This window comes from Lethenteron reissneri, chromosome 33 (genome assembly GCF_015708825.2).
Source record: "Lethenteron reissneri isolate LAM-NWPU_2019-01 chromosome 33, ASM1570882v1, whole genome shotgun sequence".
Classification (NCBI taxonomy): domain Eukaryota; kingdom Metazoa; phylum Chordata; class Hyperoartia; order Petromyzontiformes; family Petromyzontidae; genus Lethenteron; species Lethenteron reissneri.
In genome coordinates, this window is record NC_083811.1 from 3,336,652 (window position 1) to 3,354,071 (window position 17,420).

Below are 17,420 nucleotides of genomic sequence, written 5' to 3' on the forward strand. Positions count from 1 at the left end.
AATTTGATCGCCCTTCCTATTATCGTACCCCCAGTTGATACACAGAAACTTCTGCTATATGCTAACCGAGTGTTTTTTCCTGCTATCCAGGTACTGGGCCTCCTCCCCTTTGCAAACCTATGCTAACCAGTGAGATGAAGTTATGGTCCAACAAATCTCCCACAAGTGGCACAACATGGAGGGAGGAGGCCTTCCATGAATGTATTGGCAAAGGGCTGTAAATCATCAAAATTATATCGCCACACGGGATTCAGGAGCTACGATCTGTGGATGATCGTATCCACCAGTTGCACCCGCCCCTCCACAAATCACCAGAGTTAAGAGGAGCATGGCTCTACATTCACCTGCGGCCCTTCGTGATGGACAAGCAAGCTGTGAGCGCGGGCCGTGAGAGCTGTGAGTGTGATCTGTGCGTGCTGTGGAGGAGCAGGGTGTGGCGTTGTTAATCGGTGCTGACTGCCGGGGGGGGGGGCCTTTTCCCTCTCGTGTCGCCGTGATCAGGTGACGACAGCTACGGCCGGCGCGTTGTCGTGTTCAGCTGCTGCCGCATGCCGCCTTGTCACCAGCTCAACCACCACAAGCTGCTGCAGTGAGTTCCAGTGCGGGGCGCAACGTGGGGCCCTTTCTCGCGCACGTTGGACAAGAGACCACGATCAAAGAGCGGCTGATTTATCGCCCCGGCTCCGTAGCGGAGGTCACACGGCAAGCTGCCGGGCAGTCGTGCATTCACGACGACGCTATGTAAAACCGAACGTGATTATTATTCTTCTTGTTCAACAAATCACGCGGTCCCCGTCGCCCCCTGCTCGCGCGCCCTCCACAGAACGGAGTGCGCCGCGTTAAAGCTTCGCCAGAATGTGGAGCGCGCGTGACAAATTCAACCGCCGCGCGTCCTAAAGTGCCGTTCGACCCAAGAGGCACTCGCATCTGCGCACGACTTCACCACAGAATGGAGAGACGTAGAATAAATTTACCCCTCGACCGCGGCTGCCGGACAGAAATGCAAAGCAGCCTGCGGGAGGGCTGCAGCTCTTTTAGCAGCAGAGCCCAGTGGCTTCGTTTTGACTGTGCGTCCCGCATTATATCCTGTTATATATACTATTCTTGCATTTAATGGCAACTCTCACCTCCGATTGGCACGGTTGGCTACGTATGGTGTGGAAGAAGTTATAAATACATACAAATGCCAATGTCGAGATGGCTATTCTTCCTCCTCCGTTGAAACATTGCAGACGACAGTTGTTTGCTATACAGTCTATAAACAACTTTAAACAGGCTCTAGGATAGCTACACATGTATACAGAGCATAACAATCAGGCGTTTGCATATTCACTGTGGATGCCTGCAAACAGCCACCCGAGTGGAAAGTTCAGATTTAATGTGTTCACTTAGTGTGTGTGTGTACGCCTATATCAAAATCACCCACAATGCACCCGATCTCATCAGATCTCAGAAGTTAAGCTGAGTTTGAGCCTGGATAATGCTTGGAAGAGCAACCACCACGCACAGTGCACCACGCACAGTGCACCACTCCAGGCTGCTGCGGGGCTACGTTGTGGGCCGAAAGTCGGCATTGCAAAAACCACACTGGCCAGTGTGGTGAAGTATAGTCAATATTCACTGAGGACGCGTCACAACAAAGCTGTCTGAAATTAAGAGGTTAAGATCTCGTATGTTCTCACTATGTGTGTGTATTTATCTTTGAGGGGAGTGGTGGTGCGGCGGTTAACACACTGCGCTACAAACCCGATGACGCGACTTTGATTCCCGCCCATGGCCGATAGCAGAGGCGATTATTTTAATCAGTCCTTGACCTCACCTAGGTCGACTCGGCCTACCTTGTGTGGCGTCTAAACATCAGCACTGGGGAGACAAAAGTTGGCCAGGAGCGGTGTTGGCCACGCGTGCCCTCGTGTGCCATTCCGGGCCTTCAATATTATCGCCGAAGGTTATCGAAGGGGATCTTTGATCGTGGTCTCTTGTTGTGTGCGGCTGATTTATTCCATGTCCAGGTACCTGAAGCACACTCTCGAACACTACGTGGAGAGCGACTACACACTCGTGTACTTCCACTACGGCCTCACGAGCCAGAACAAACCCTCGCTCTCGTGGCTGCGCGACGCCTACAAGCAGTTTGACCGCAAGTAGGGGCTGCTCTCCTCGTGTGTGGCGCCGTGTGTGTGCGCTTGAATGTGGGGAGCGGTGGTGCAGTGGTTGTCACGCTGCGCGGAGAACCCAGCGACCCGAGTTCGATTACCGCTCACGGCCAACATCGATTGGCGAATATCTCAACCGGTCATGGGCTTCTTCTACATCGACTCAGCCTGTAAATGAGTACGCCCGGTGCGATGTGCAAAATATCAGCACCGGGGAGACCGATGCGGCCAGGTCTTCATAAGTGGCCGCTAACAGCACTTGCCAGATGGGGGGGGGGGGGGGATCTTTGTCTACACCACCGCTCCTCGTCAACAACAACCGCCCACAACGGCAGTTGTTGTGGCCGTTACTTGTAAGTGTGTGTGCATCTTCGAGCGGTGTGCTACGACGACTAACGCCGCCACTTTCCCAGTGGTATGTGAACGTGTCCCGTGATTCCTGGGATTCCCCCTAGTTCCACCTAGCCTCAAGTAACTACCTGGTATGGAATGCAAACCTCAGCCAGGCAGTGGAGCCAGCCACAATATCCCCTCTTGAGCACTGCGCCGGCCTTAAGTTGCTCCTCTGTTCCCTGGTAGCAATTGGTCCACATTGCGTGTGCGTTCGTGTGGTGCCGCACTGGTGGAGGGCTGGGGGTGTGTGAGAGGGGCAGTAGGGGGGGGGGGGGCTTTGTCCAGGCTCCTAAAGCAGCAAGCAGTCTAAACAAGTCCCCTGTGGGATGGTAAATGTTTAATGAAGCATTACAGCTGTGCCTGTAATTGTTATCTATTGAGACTTTTTTTTATTTAGACCTGTCCCATTCTGTTAAAAAAACAATCATCGATTGACCAGCCAGCTTTTCCAGACGTTTCTTTCGTTATTGCCAGTGTTGTTTAGGGAGGGTTCCCCCCCCCCACCAATCAATAGGGTTATTAGAATTGTGGCTTGGCCTTTCCTTGACGGCTTCATTCTGCAAGGCATCGTTGTTTCAGTTCCTCCCGTTGTGTCCGTTCTGTTCTCTCGCCAGGTACAAGAAGAATCTCAAGGTCTTGTACATCGTTCACCCGTCAAGCTTCATTAAGACCGTGTGGAATTTTTTCGGGCCCTTGATAAGGTTCGTGGCTCTCTCGCGTCGCCCTGAGCAACGACGTCGCGTCGTCGTCGCCCGCTTGTTACCGGCAGACTCGGCGTTTCTGGGAAGGGGCCCCTCTGCGCGGCGTTGGTGCTTCTTGCCCCGTCCCCCCACCGCACCTCAGATTAGCGCGGTTGGCTACGTACGGTGCGAAAGAAGTTCAACGTACGTTACTCGGCCGTGCGTCGGTGATACTCGGCCGTGCGTCGGTGTTACGTGGCCGTGCGTCGGTGTTACGTGGCCGTGCGCGCGAGCTCGCTCCGTCTCCCCTGCTCAACTCCCTGTGCCCACAGCCGCAAGTTCGTGCGTAAGGTCGTGTACATCAGCTGCCTCGCCGAGCTGCAGCAGCACATCAGGGGCAGCCGAGTTGCCATCCCGGACGAGGTGATTAGGTGAGAAAGAGGTGTTGAGAAGGAGGAGGAGATGGCGGTGGTGGTGTAGAGGTTAGCGCGCTCCGGCAAACCGAATTGGGGGTGACTATCGCTCCTGGTGACTGACACGACCACAAATCTGTCCCCGAGGGCACGGATAGTAAAATTGGGGCACATTACCCAGGACGGCGTGGACTGACAGCTGTGATGGCGTCATACCGACCCTAGACGGCGAGTCACACCGCGGGGAATCGCAAAAATCCCTCGGTCACCTCACGAACAAAAACACAGTTCTGAGATTTGATTCTCCGGAGCAATCTGCACGATCAGCATCCTGATACAGGACAGGTCGGGGGGGTGGGAGAAAATGAAGGTTGGGGGTGGGGGTTTGGGGTGGGGGGAGGGGGTGGGGGTTGGGGGTGGAGGTTGGGGTGGGGGAGTTCCGGTTCTTTGGTCGAAGCAACCAACGCAGGCCAATATGATTTTGAGGGTCCCCCGAATGTCCCCCGATGCACGTTCTAGTTCGTGTCCCCCCAATAATCCGATCAAAATCGGATCATTTAGCCAGAGTATTACTACGTGCCAGGGACTTTATGAGATGATAGGACAATAGTCCGAGTCCATAATTGGCAATAAGTAACGGCAAAGCAGTTATAAGTGACTCAGAATTGTGCGCAGTTGCGTATACAGCACACGACTTCCCTGAAGGCATTCACCTTCAGCGAGCGCGATGCCAATCACACAACGCGGTTCGAATTCGACCCTCGATCGATGGCTGCGCAATCGCTGCACACGCGTCGAATGAAAAGCAAGGGACAAGTCCTTACTTGCTTACAACTCCTTTCATTTTTCATTGCTGGAGGGGTTGCCCCCCCTACCTGAAAATCTTGGTTAAGACCATACTGCGCCAACCACTGTGTAACACAGCTCCATCCAATGTGTGATGATAACAAACTCAGTCTGTCTGCGTTAGCGACCCAGTAAAAGATTGTTTTCACATGCTGCACACCACATCAGTCTACCTTTCGCTTTCGCTGCGGCTACTAGTCACGTGACAGCCTCCGTCAGCGACCTGGAAAATATTCGGTGAGATATAAATCCCTGACCACAATCTGCGGTGATTGTTGTACTCTTTGGTTTTTTCGGTAAAGTCACGTAGGTAAACAATTAAAATAAATTAAATCACGACGTTTTGGGCGCAGCACAAGCTGCGGCTACCCTTGAAGAAGGACGCTTGTGTTGCGCCCGAAACGTCGTGATTTGGTTCATTTTAATTTTTTACCTACGGACTTTACCGAAAAAACAAAGAGTATGAATCCTTGCAGTCACGAAAACTTCAAATCTAGAATTAGGTGATTGTTGTGTTTTCCTCCATTTTAAACGATAAACAACTTTTTGTTTGTTACGCAAGAGGCCCACTGAGCGAAATAGCGACCTGGCCATAAATGATTACTCAACGAGGTGGCTTATTGTCACGTGGAAATGAACAGCAGCCAAGTAAGCTAAACGCATGTTCATTCTAAATGTGGAGGGGAAAACTGCAGGACCCGGAGAAATACGCACGTGACCACTGGGAGAGAAAACAAGCAAACTTTAAATATACGGGCGTCAGGATCGGGATCGAACTCACGACCTCCTGCATACCGGGCGTATTCATGGAGTTCTGTAATCGGAGATTAATCTGCCACTGAAAGTGTTTTCCCTGTTGCCGCTCGACCGAAGCTGGTGACACGTGACTTGTGCCTCACAACCTACCCGGAGAAGGCGCGGCTGAAATGAACCCCTAGCTGTGATGATTATTATAAACGCTGCTCTCGTGAAAGAAATCTCGGCGCGGTGAAGTATGGCAAAGTGGTACCGCCAGGCACGACGCGGAGCTGAGAGCGGCGCAGGCGGGGGGCACCGCGGCGGCGGCGCCGGTGAAGCGGAAACCACCACCTCGGCCTCCTCTGCCCACCCAGCAGTTTGGGATCTCGCTGGCCGTGTGAGCTCGAATGCGCACACACACATGCGCACACGCACACGTGCGCGCTGCGATTTGCGAGTTAACATCGATTCTTAAGATCACAAGACCACCGGTAAAATCGCACGAGGTCGGCAACCGGCGGCTCTTTGCGGACTGCTTCGTGGCGTTATTTATTGATGTATTCACAGCTCTTGAAATATTGAGTTACGTACCGAATTCGAGAAAAAATGCCCCTTGTTGTTTTGGTTGCCGACCCCTGCGCTCGATGGAATCTATGTTTTTGTGCGTGTTGTCTTTTTTTAAACATGGTGACGGCATTTGCGGGGGAGAGGCCCTTCATCCAGAAGTGGAGAGATCGTGGCTGACGCTGACGCGTTGCGTTTCATGGATTCACATGATGCCTACAGACACGAGTGGTTGCTGCGTTCACGACAGTGTTACAAAAAAACGTTCTTTAAATGAATCGCGGCCCCGAATTGAGGCAGTTCTTCGAATCGCCATGGGAGGTGAAGTAAATCGTTGTATCTCTGCCACTGCTGGATGAAAACCGCCCCACACCATGAGATAATATCACAGCGCTTCCCACTAAAATGATCTTCAATCGACCTTTGTTTCACACAGTAGGGGGCAAGCACGTACCTACCCGCTCTGCCACATGAGAGTAATGTTTGTCATATGACGGTTAAAGCTGATGAGTTTTTTTTTCTATTCTCACGGGCCAAAACAAATTTCACGCGGTGGAATGTTTGAATGTTTAAACCGCAGTCGTCGGTGACTGAGGCTTAGACCATCAATTCCCACTCTACTTGAGAATCCAGGTTAATCACAGGCGGCAGCTGAACACCAAGATTGGAAGCCAGGATCTCCAGTCGCGCCTGCTCTGACCTGATTAGCCACTCCACCACGCTCAGTCATGGGAATGTTCTCTGTTTACTCGTTGAGTCATTGTGTGTGCTCGTCTGCAACGTTATTGTGTACGGAACTTAATTCCCTGAATGTCAATATGTGCCTGCTAAGAGGATCTGATGCACGTGGTTAACGTAAAGGCTCAGCCCTGAAAGTGTTTCGCTCACGCCACTGCTGCAAGAAGGCGCCTCCACTGGAGGGAGCTTTTCGAGATCCCCCTCCGAAAGGGCAATTTGGCCGACTCTTCCCAAAGTTGGGCAGATTTCTTGGAAGAGGTGGGAGTAACCCACACTTTACCTCACCGCCACGTGACCTGCTGGTCAACTTCTCGCTGTGGTCAACTCATGTATCTACTGCTGAATGGATGGGGATTTAAGAAACTTGCTCCGTTGTTTAAGCCGCCGCACCGGATGACCGAACTGGCGGCACTGGTGATGGTGTCTGTGTGTTTACTGGATCACTGGGTGGGGGGGGGGGGGGATGTGACCTGGACACCACACACTGCAGCCCGAGCAGCACGTGACTACATTCTTTAGGCAAGAGCTCACGTGGATCAAAACAAATAGCCCACACACACCCCGTGGGCTGCGTTGTTCCAGTCGTAAAACGTGACAGAACAGTTCAAGGTGCAGCCCCACCTTGGGTCCTCCGCTGGCAGTGCTGATGGAACGGAGGAGATTGGCAGCTTGCCACCCGGCGTGTCCCAGTTGAGCCTCTCAGAAATGTTGGTCGCTTCAGCAAGGAGAGAACTGAGAGAAGACACCACCAACTGTTAACTAAACAATTTTTTTATTTTAGTAGGTAAGGCCTACTGAGCTATACGGCTCTTTTTCAGAAGCGACCTGGCCACAAATGATAGCTCAACGAAGTGACGGGATGGAATCCACGACCTCCTGCATATCAAACGAAGGAGTAAAATAATATTCTTAGGTTTTTTAGGTAAACTCACGTAGGTAAAATTTTTTAATAAAATTTATAGAAGTAAAATAAAAATAAAATTATTTTACTTTTATTAATTTAAATTTTTTACCTACGTGACTTTACCGAAAAAACCTAAGAATATGAATCCTTGCAGTCACGAAAGCTTCAAATCTAGAAGTAAAATAATAGTTTAATGACGGCCGTGGCGTCCGTTAAGTGGTGCGGTGTGCAGTGCCCCAACACACCGGTCGGGGTAGAGCCCAGTGGACCGTGGGGAGTGGGTCCCGGCAGAGATGACCCCTGGCCGTGAGGGAGTGAGCTGTGCTCCATTTGACAAGTCGCCGTCTTAAAAGGGGGCCACGTCGCAGCGTGGAGCCAACATCATCCACCCCCCGCCCCCCCACTCCGCTATGTTCGTGCGGAGCGCATTAGTGGCATCCTTCCAACGATTCTCGCTTGGGGCGGCAAAACTCGTTGGCGTTAGTCGCGTCCCGCACGCTGGCGGCTGATTTACTTTGTTACAAACTGTACGAACGAATGCTCCACTGTGACTTATGATCGTGGCTTTGTACGCTGTATTCCGTATTTTTTTTATTTTGGGTAGGGCCCCGTAGTTTATTTATTTTGAGTGCTCCTGCCAATAACATCCGGTAACCCATCGGCATTTGTTTCATAAGCCTGGCTCTGCTGATGAGACCCAGACGGTCACAATCCGGTCCTGAGTTTGCTTGCTTAACCAAATGCTGCTAGATAATGTCGGCCCGGAAAGCCGGGAGGCCGATGGACAATCCGTGGAGACGCAGCGTGGAGTTCTGTTTATATTTGCTGTTAAACTAAATAAGAATTTCCCTACGAATAGGTGGGCAAGTGATTCGGGGCTCAGAGCAGAGAGCCGGCACCGCTGAGACTTGGGTTCTAATGTTGGGATTTCAGCCACCCATGAGAAACTGGGTTCTCAGGTGCAGCGAGTTGACGGTGTTCGCCCGTTCACCCATTTATTCACAAAAAACACCCATAACACTAAATTCGATGTTCTGTCCACGTAATTTTTTGTGAAGATTTATATGACCGTCAACATTTACTCCCAGTGGTTTGTTGCCATGCAGGGAACTTCTTCTTGAACGTTGAACAGGGCGTGTGGGAAAGTGGGGTGCGCGGATGAAGGGGTCTCGGAACGAGTTCCGTGTCGTCCTCCTGCCACAGGGCAGTCGATATCTTTAAAACGGAGTGGTTCCTTTGCTCGACGAGTGTTTCAAACGGATCGTCTGCGTGGTGAGGTGACGCCGATGATGTAAATGTCACCGTCTCGCTTGCAGGCTCAAAGAGAAGAGCAGCGGTGAGGACATTCCCCTTGTCATGAGAGAGACGGTGGGCTACCTGAAAGAAAATGGTGACGACTCTTTGTATTTTTTTTCTCTCTCCAATCATCCGAATAAATTAAACAGTTTTAAAGGCAAAGCATTTAATCCACACCCTAATCCTCTCCTCCGTCCCTCCAGGCTTGAAGACGGAGGGTTTGTTTCAACGCTCCGTGAACGTTCAGCTCATTAAAGAAGTTCAGCAGAAGTACAACCTCGGTGCGACGCTCAACACTTGACTCCCCGATCAACTCTTCTGTCTTTGTTCAATTTCGATCATTTGTACGAAGGACGATGTAACCCAAAATCAGCTCTTTACGATGTAGATACATCACCCAAAAGTGTGGGAGAGTAGGCCAAAACACCCTCTAGGAGGAGCTGCCCAGAGCTCACTCGAGTGGGGAGGAGACCCTTCCGCCAGCAGTGGTGTGAGCGAGCAGCCGCAGGGTTGCGCCTTTACCCTTAAATACCAAATGTTTTGTTGTTGGAAACTGTGATTCCATGTTCACACGCAGCTACCCACATTTGTCCTTCTTAATTGTGTCGGCGCCACGGGACTTGGTTTGTGCTTGCGCAGGGGTGCGAAAAATTGGGCAAGAATGATTAAATATAAAACACGTAAAGCTCGGTCAGAAGCGTGGTAGTTTTCAAAATACACCGGTGAAACCACGATGGCCTCTCACTGCGGCGTTTCGGCCTGCGATATTTTTATATTCTTAGGTTTTTTCGGTAAAGTCACTGAAAAAACCTAAGAATATGAATCCTTGCAGTCACGAAAGCTTCAAATCTAGAATTTTTTTTATCGTACGCACGTATGTTGAAACTTCTTTCGCACCGCACGTAATCGGAAGTGCTCTTCAAACTCACATCGGACAGCTGGCCAAATCCGCGCCCGGTCTACGCGCGCACGCGATATAAGGAGCCGTCCGTTGTTAATCGTCTCAGGCGTCCCGTCGACGCTCCACTCGCGCCCCCCCCCCCTCGCAGGCAAGCCCGTGCGCTTCGATGAGTACAACAAGGAGGACGTTCGCGTGGCCGCCGTCACCCTCAAGACGTTCCTGCGCGAGCTGCCCGAGCCGCTGCTCACCCTACAGCTCTACCACAAGATCCTCGCGCTGCACCGTGAGGAGTCCCCCGTTCACACTGCCCCCCCCCCCCCTTCTCTTTCTGTCACTTCCAACGCACGCTCGGGGGGAAGGGGCGGGAGGTTGCAGCGGGGGGAGCGGGGAGGGGGCAGCGTTGATGCAGGCACTTTGGGAGGGGGCCCCAGGCAGCGACTCACTCTTGTGCTGCGACACGTGACGACAAACGTTACGTGCCGGAGACAAGCGACGCTAATTAATTGTACCACAGTTTTGTGTGAAGTCATTGAGTTAATGGACTAACCACAATTATTTGTCATAGTCGTATTGGAATGATGAGCTTTATTATTTTTAAAATAAGGATTCATACTCTTAGGTTTTTTTGGTAAAGTCACGTAGGTAAAAAAATTATAATAATAAAATAAAATAATAATAAATGAAAATAACTAAATTAAATCACGACGTTTCCGAAGCAACACAAGCCTCCGTCATCAGGTGTAACTGCTCCAGTAAAATTACGCTACAAATTACGCTACAGTAATTTTACTGGAGCAGTAACACCTGATCATGGAGGCTTGCGCTGCTTCCGAAACATCGTGATTTAATTTAGTTATTTTCATTTATTATTATTTTATTATTATTATTTACCTACGTGACTTTATGTAAAAAACCTAAGAGTATGAATCCTTGCCGTCACGAAAGCTCCAAATCTAGATTTTAATAATGATCTCAATTCGAGACGACGTTCATTAATTTAGTACCTCTTGAGCTACTTGGGACACCCCTAAGTGTTTGTTTGTTTGTTTATGCCTCGCGCTGCCACAACCATGGGGGATGAGATTGGTGTCGTTGTCAACTCGGCAATCTTGCCGCGAGATTGCGGCGACTTTTTTGGGAGTTTCCCGTGCAACAAAATTTTGCTTGCAACAAATCCAGCGACTTTCACAGCCGAGGGTAACTTGCAGCTTGCGGAGAGATTCCAGGTATGTGTGTGTTAAGGATCCCGTATCAGTTTACTCTGCGTAACACCTCAGCACATTGTAACATCGATGATGACCTTCGCAGGTCATGTCTAGCGACGTTTGCCGACTCGGCTTCGTCTGCCGACTTTTCCCGCTTTTAAGGAGTTGGCAGCAACTGGCCAGAAAGGCAAAATCCTCTGCCCCTCCTCCGAACAGCGCCGCTCGTTCCGCCACACTGATCGCTCGCGGGCGTCCAACCCGAGGTCGCGTGTGTCATCAAACAGCTGCTGCGTCGCTTCGCTTGGGCGTTAGAATGCGTAATCAATTCACGGTGACGCGAAAACTCACAGTGCATGCACAGTGAGCGCGGAAACGAGTTGCGTCAGACCTCCCCTACACGTGGGACGCACCACTGGGTAAGCGAGGGATGGCCGGCCAGCCGATTGGCTCAGACAAACTCGGACCTCCTTGTGAGTGGAAGTCTGAGTGATTCTCGATTTGAAGTTTTCGTGACTGCAAGGATTCATACACTTTTTTTTCGGTAAAGTCACGTAGGTAAAAAAATTCAATAAATTAACTCGCGACGTTTCGGAAGCAACACAAGTCTCCGTCATCAGGTGTAACTGCTCCAGTAAAATTGCTGTAGCGTATGAAGAGTGATTGGCCTGTGCAAGGGGCACGCCAATTTTTTTTAAATCGAAATACTTGCACACGACAACAAGCAGGGACGTAGCAACGATGCATCGATTCATCGGTTAATATCGATACTGAAGCTCGCGATACTTGCGCCGAATCACATTTGAAGAGTCGATGAGTTTGGGTTCATGCTTACAGCGATAATACATGTGGCATTGTACGGCTGAAATAAAGGAGCTGTCCATAAGCCGTTTTTATTTAGAGAACTGGAAAGACAGCCAGAGGATCTAAATTCACAAGAAAAATGTAAGTGTGGTCAAACATCCCGTGTGACCAACATTGAATGGGCAGGCCTTCGTCATCGTGGCGAGATGTTAACTCCCTGACCTGGTATACAGGAGGTTGTGGGTTCGATCCCGATCCTTAACACCTGCTGTAAATTTAGAGTCCGTATGTTCTCCCTGTGGTCGCGTGGATTTGTCTCCGGGTCCTCCGGTTTTTCTCCTCTACAAATAGAAACGTGCGTTCATGAGTATTTGGCTGCTGCAAATGTCCACATGATAGTAAGCCACTTCGTTGAGCTATCAAGTGTTGCCAGGTGGCTTCTGAAGAAGAGCTATGTAGCTCAGTGGGCCTTGTAGTTTTAATCATCATCAGCATCATGAGCCTGTAGAGACGTACGCCCGGACAAAGGGCTCCCCACGATGACGCTACTCCGAGTCCTCTCGTATCCGAGTTACTCTGTGTCGTTCCTCCTCTCGTCTCCATCTAGTGAAATGTATACCTCTGCATCCATACCAAATTTCTGGTCTCAGAAAACCCGTACAGCATGGGGCAGCCGTCATCCAGTCGTAGATTGACAGAGAGGGGGCTGTACACATTCACGGGCGTTAACAATAATTGTTTCTCATTGCCAGGGGTGGAGACGAGTCTGCGCATCACCAGGATAAAGGAGATGCTGCAGACGATCCCTGCGCTGAACTACAACGTCCTGAAATTCCTCATGTGCTTCCTCAACACGGTAAGTGACCCTCCTTCCACCACAGCTTCGAGGCCTCTCCTGCGCCAAAGCCTTCTTGAACTCTGAACATGTATTGGTAATAATGCAATGCACAAATTCGGCCAAAGCTGGAAATCTTTCTGCTGTCATATCTGGGGTGGAGCACCCAGCACCTACCTCGATCTACCTTATCTCAGTCAACGTGAAGCAGTCGGGGTTTATTAACCCTTTCTCGTTCCGAGACGTCTGCAAGTTGCAGGGTGGGTATCCCGTTCACCGCTGAACCTCGGAACACGCAAGCGCATAGCGTGAATTTTTTTTCGAGAGGCGTAGGACCGTTGTTTTTAAAGACATTGTACTCACCGCAGAGAACCGTAGCGACACGACCACACTCTACGATAGCTGGCGCCAAACTGTCCAACACGCCCTCCGGCATGGCCGTGTGGAAGCTTCGGTCCGTCTTCCGACCTGAAGACGTCCCGATAAGGATATAAAAAATTTTCTTCGATTCCATTCCCATGACGTACGTCTAAACAGAATCTGAAGAAAAACTAATGACGTACACATACGTCATCGGAATGGGAAAGGGTTAATTATCTAGCACTCACCGATTCACTCCGGCCTCTCGCCCGCTCACCGGCCGTCGGTCATCTCCTTACTTTCGCCGTGACCGGGAATCTTAACTAGTGTCACCGAATTCACGGTGCAGTGTGCGAAGCAGCGTGCCACCGACCCAGCGGCAAATCTGGCGCCGACGAAACCTGGCTCGGTTTTTTGGGGTCTTCTGTTGCATCGCTTGGCAGGCCTGGTCTCTGAGGCGAGTCTTCGTACCGTACACGCCAAGGCTCTTCACACGGTTTGATTGCGTGATCAACACCACCAGGAATAAACACAACAAAGGGGCCCCCTCACCGCCTCTCCGAGCCAGTCTGCATTACAAAACGCAGGGCTCAAAATAGCAACCGCCACCGTCGTCGTTAACGGTGCCCGCATTATAATTTAAAATAATATTTATTGTTTGCTCTTAAGAATCTCAAGAAATCCTGCCAATGTCTCTCTCTTGCTTTGATCGCGCATTGAGGAAGTGCACCGTTTATTTGCGTACCAAAGTGAAGTTTACGGGGAAAAAGTCAGAGTTTGTTTCCAAGGCAGCTGTCGAGTGTGCGGGCGGTGCAACTGCCGTACGGATGCCCATGGACCAGAGGGCCCCAGGCACCGGGCTACTCGGAGGGAAAGGGGGGGGGGGATTTCATTCTTGACACTGGGACCCAGGACAACCGCGCTACGCCGCTGTGTTAGGCCCAGTGCTCAAAACATTCTTACATCCCCAATCCCGTTGGTAGAAATTCCCACATTTCTACGGCGGTATACATGTACAGTTTAACACGTAGGCTGAGCTTATTGTAAATGTTGTGGTTTCACGCTTCAACACACCGGTGGGATAAAGTAGTGAACTATTTGTCTTTTGTCAACGTGACACTTTTTTGCAGATTGGCCGTGTCGGGTGGTGGAGGGTTACGACACATTTATATATAACGCGATCTAACCCAAAAACGTTGATTATGAAGGTATACATGTACGTTGAACTTCCTCCGCCGCCACCGTACGTGGCCAACCGTGCTAATCAGAGGTGCGGGGGAAGGACGACAAACTAAAACACTAAAAAGCAGTTCTAAAGAAAGAAAGAAATGACTGGGAGCAAATTCATCCACATTCACACCATCATTAACTTTCCACAATGCGGTACTCATTTGGTCCACCTGTGGCGAGACGAATGGCCTGAGTCGGTTCGCTGCGTTTCCGGCCGAAGGGTAAGAAGCCTACGTCTCTACGGCAGGTACTGGACGAGAGCATCCACAACAAGACGAGCGCGCGGAACCTGGGCTTCGTGTTCGGCCCCAACCTCGTGTGGCCGCGCGACGGGGGCCACTCGCTGGACCGAGCGCTGCCGATCATCGCCTTCGCCGAGCTCCTGTTCGAGTTCCACGGGTGCATCTTCTCGCCGCCGCCGCCGCCGGCGGCAGAGAAGAAGCAGGAGGAGGGAGAGCTGCCTTCGGGCAGCCTCGGCAATTCCTGACGCGGCGTTGAGGGCGGCTGCGTGCAGGCCCTGAACCAAACTGTGACATTTAAAACGCATGCACTTACGGGGGGGGCATAGTTACAACACAATATTGGGGTGCGAGATCGGCGTCATCGTCATCGTCGTTGTCGTCGCCATCACCGTCGGCCACGCGAGACCCACTGCGGCATGAAGTCCTCCCCAAGTCGCCACCGTCCATCACGGTCCTGTCAAGCATCAATCCACGATGCATCAATCCGCCCCAACACCGACATCTCCATGGTGGATGTCCTCTTGGGTGCTTTCCCCTCCTTTGGCCGCCACTCCGTAGCTATTGTCATCCACTTGCCTATCCTCATGCGATGCCCAAGCCCACCGTCGACGCTGCACAGAAACGGAGCGCTCGTTTATCGTGGACGCACACCAGGCAGCGTGGCTGGAACTGTTTTCAACATTCGTCACAATTCTACGAGTTGTCGTAACTCGGGGTCACGATTTTTATTGTTCATTTTATTTTATTTCGGGGAGCGGACGTGCCTCATTGTGGCGGCAGTGGCCACGTGATCCCTGTTACAATACGTACCGCGTACAAGGGTCAAAAAATATCGTACATTTTTTTTTCCCCAAACTCGCGCACGTATACCTTGTTTCCTCTAGAACAGTGGGGTCCACAAACCTTTTCGACTTGAGATCATCCCCTTTTTTTTAGTTTGACCACAAATTGCTGGGGGCGATGGGAGGCATGGGGGGAGGGAGGCGGTCACGGGCAGTATTATCATAGTGTTCACTCGCCATGGTCAAGCAATCCATCGCAATAATGATATCGGCAGATTTATTTCATTATTTAAAAAAACACGTGCCTTGCTGTTTTGAGTGGCAACCTCCCTCGACATGGCAACGGGAGGGGACTGCCCTGGGGTGATGCGGCGGTGGTGGTGGTGGGGGTCGCAACCCACAGTTGAAGAAATACCGCTGCGTAAATTGTTTGCTACTCCCTCCAGCTCCAGGTAAGTCCCCTCCCCGCCTTCCTACTATTCGACCTTTGACCTCAACCATGTTACCAGCTCACACGACCGATGATGCCCTCCCGGCTTGAGGCTCGCTAGGCCGAGCACGGGATGGACTTAACCCAGTGTGGAGTGCTGGCATGGTCGCGCTGTGGGAAAATGCGGCATCTTAAAATGCCCTTGTACACACAAGGGCGGAACACGCGTTGATAAAGAAGCCAATGCATTACCACCGCGTGAGGTTTTTTATTTCTCAGCGGTGATGCTTTGGCCGTGCGACGCTCGCGATGGGTTCACGGGATGCGCCGCGTGTTGTTCTGCACGGTGTGTCCGACGTTTCGCGCCGCGTACTGCCAGCTTCAGGAACGGAGAATTGCATGGTGCAACCCGAAAACACGACAGTTCTGCACTGCAGAGACTTTTTTGTTAAGCGCAGTGGCAATTTTAAACGCGTGAACTTGCGTTACTGCGAAGTCGACATTTTTTCTTCGTCCATGCCGGCGTCCACTGGTCACTAAGCTATTGACGGCGTGGACTAGAAAAACGAGTTTTTAACCAAAGTACAAAACCTTATTTTCTTCCTTTTTCCGTTTTGTATTGCTCGTATTATTGCATAGTTTTAGTGCTGGCCATGCTGATGACAATGATGTGAGAATGCACACTTGAGTGATTTTTTTTTTTTACACGCTGAATTTTTAAAATATTTAACTTTCACAAAGGGCCGAACATTTGTTGTTTGACACGTTGTACAATTTGTGCACGCCGCGACGTTTAAGGCCGTTCTCTGCAGACGTGACACGCCATCAGATGGTCGAGCGGCGTCATCCGCTGCAGAGTGGTGGTGGTGGTGGGGCAAATTCACTGCACGCCAAGAAGCAGACTGGGACATCACTACGCTTGCCACAACAACATGATTGGTTTCACTTTTGTTCCGTGCGCGGTGATGGACAGTGGGGTTTTTTTTTGGGTTGCTTCCAATTTACGAAAACAAATTCAGGCCCTCCTGCCCCCGGGGCCGCTTGCGATTGGCATCGCGATTGTAAAAATCACTGAATAGTGGAGTGGCAGTGGCTCTGCCGCCGTTCGGCATGCGCGGTCGAGTATTGCCGCCGTCACCTCCTGCCAGAGACCGATTGCGCTTTGCTTTGCCCGAGCCGTGGGTGCCGTGGGTGCCGTGTGGATACACGGCAACCATCAATAAACGTGCAATTACTGAAGGGGGGAGGGGGGTCGGTGATAGAAACACACCCAATAATTTTCTCAATTCATATTCGGGTATGTTTAGTGAATGTTTTGTGAAACGTGACAAGGTAACAGGGTGCAAGGAAATACATAGAAGATTGAAATTAAATAGCTGCCCCCCCCCCCCTCTTCCACCACTGCATTTGCAAACATGCCAGGGACTGTTTTTGTTGAGAGGGATTGGAAGAGCCACTTTAATTTAGTGATCGCCTCTGCTGCTGCTGCTCTGAGTTCGTGTAAACATGCACGCGTTCAATAAAAAATAAATGCATACACGTGAACGTCAACAATTCCTTTCCTTTCAAGGAGGCCTTGCTTTTGCAATTTAAAATGTCATGCCACGAATACGGTAACCGCCAGATATCATTCGGCATACGGCTTTAAAATAACAATAATTTATGGGCACTTTGTCAGTACACTTCCGTACAGGTTCGTGAACAATTGTGCCACCGCTCCCCCCAAAAGTTTCCGACCATGAAATAATAATTGGAGCGTTGAATTCCATCCATTCTCGATCCACTGCTGGATGAACGACATCTTGCACATCGTGTTGGTCAGGGGGTGGGGGGGGGGGTTGGCCATTTATTTTACCACACTGGTCAGTGTACATTGTACTCTGCCTGTATTTCCCGCTACGTACAT

The 17,420-nt window shown here is 50.8% G+C and overlaps 1 protein-coding gene across 1 annotated transcript in view; it reads left to right on the top strand.

Annotated features, from left to right (window-relative positions):
- Positions 1-17,051, top strand: part of ARHGAP8 (Rho GTPase activating protein 8) — a 29,537-nt gene extending 12,486 nt beyond the window's left edge. The window contains exons 4-13 of the mRNA XM_061564307.1: positions 502-589; positions 2,013-2,144; positions 3,164-3,250; positions 3,562-3,660; positions 5,504-5,623; positions 8,749-8,822; positions 8,932-9,009; positions 9,778-9,912; positions 12,388-12,491; positions 14,308-17,051. Coding sequence (XP_061420291.1) covers positions 502-589; positions 2,013-2,144; positions 3,164-3,250; positions 3,562-3,660; positions 5,504-5,623; positions 8,749-8,822; positions 8,932-9,009; positions 9,778-9,912; positions 12,388-12,491; positions 14,308-14,547 — 1,157 coding nt within the window. The 3' untranslated portion in view covers positions 14,548-17,051. The remainder of the gene's footprint in view (positions 1-501; positions 590-2,012; positions 2,145-3,163; positions 3,251-3,561; positions 3,661-5,503; positions 5,624-8,748; positions 8,823-8,931; positions 9,010-9,777; positions 9,913-12,387; positions 12,492-14,307) is intronic.
- The last annotated feature ends 369 nt before the right edge of the window (positions 17,052-17,420 follow it).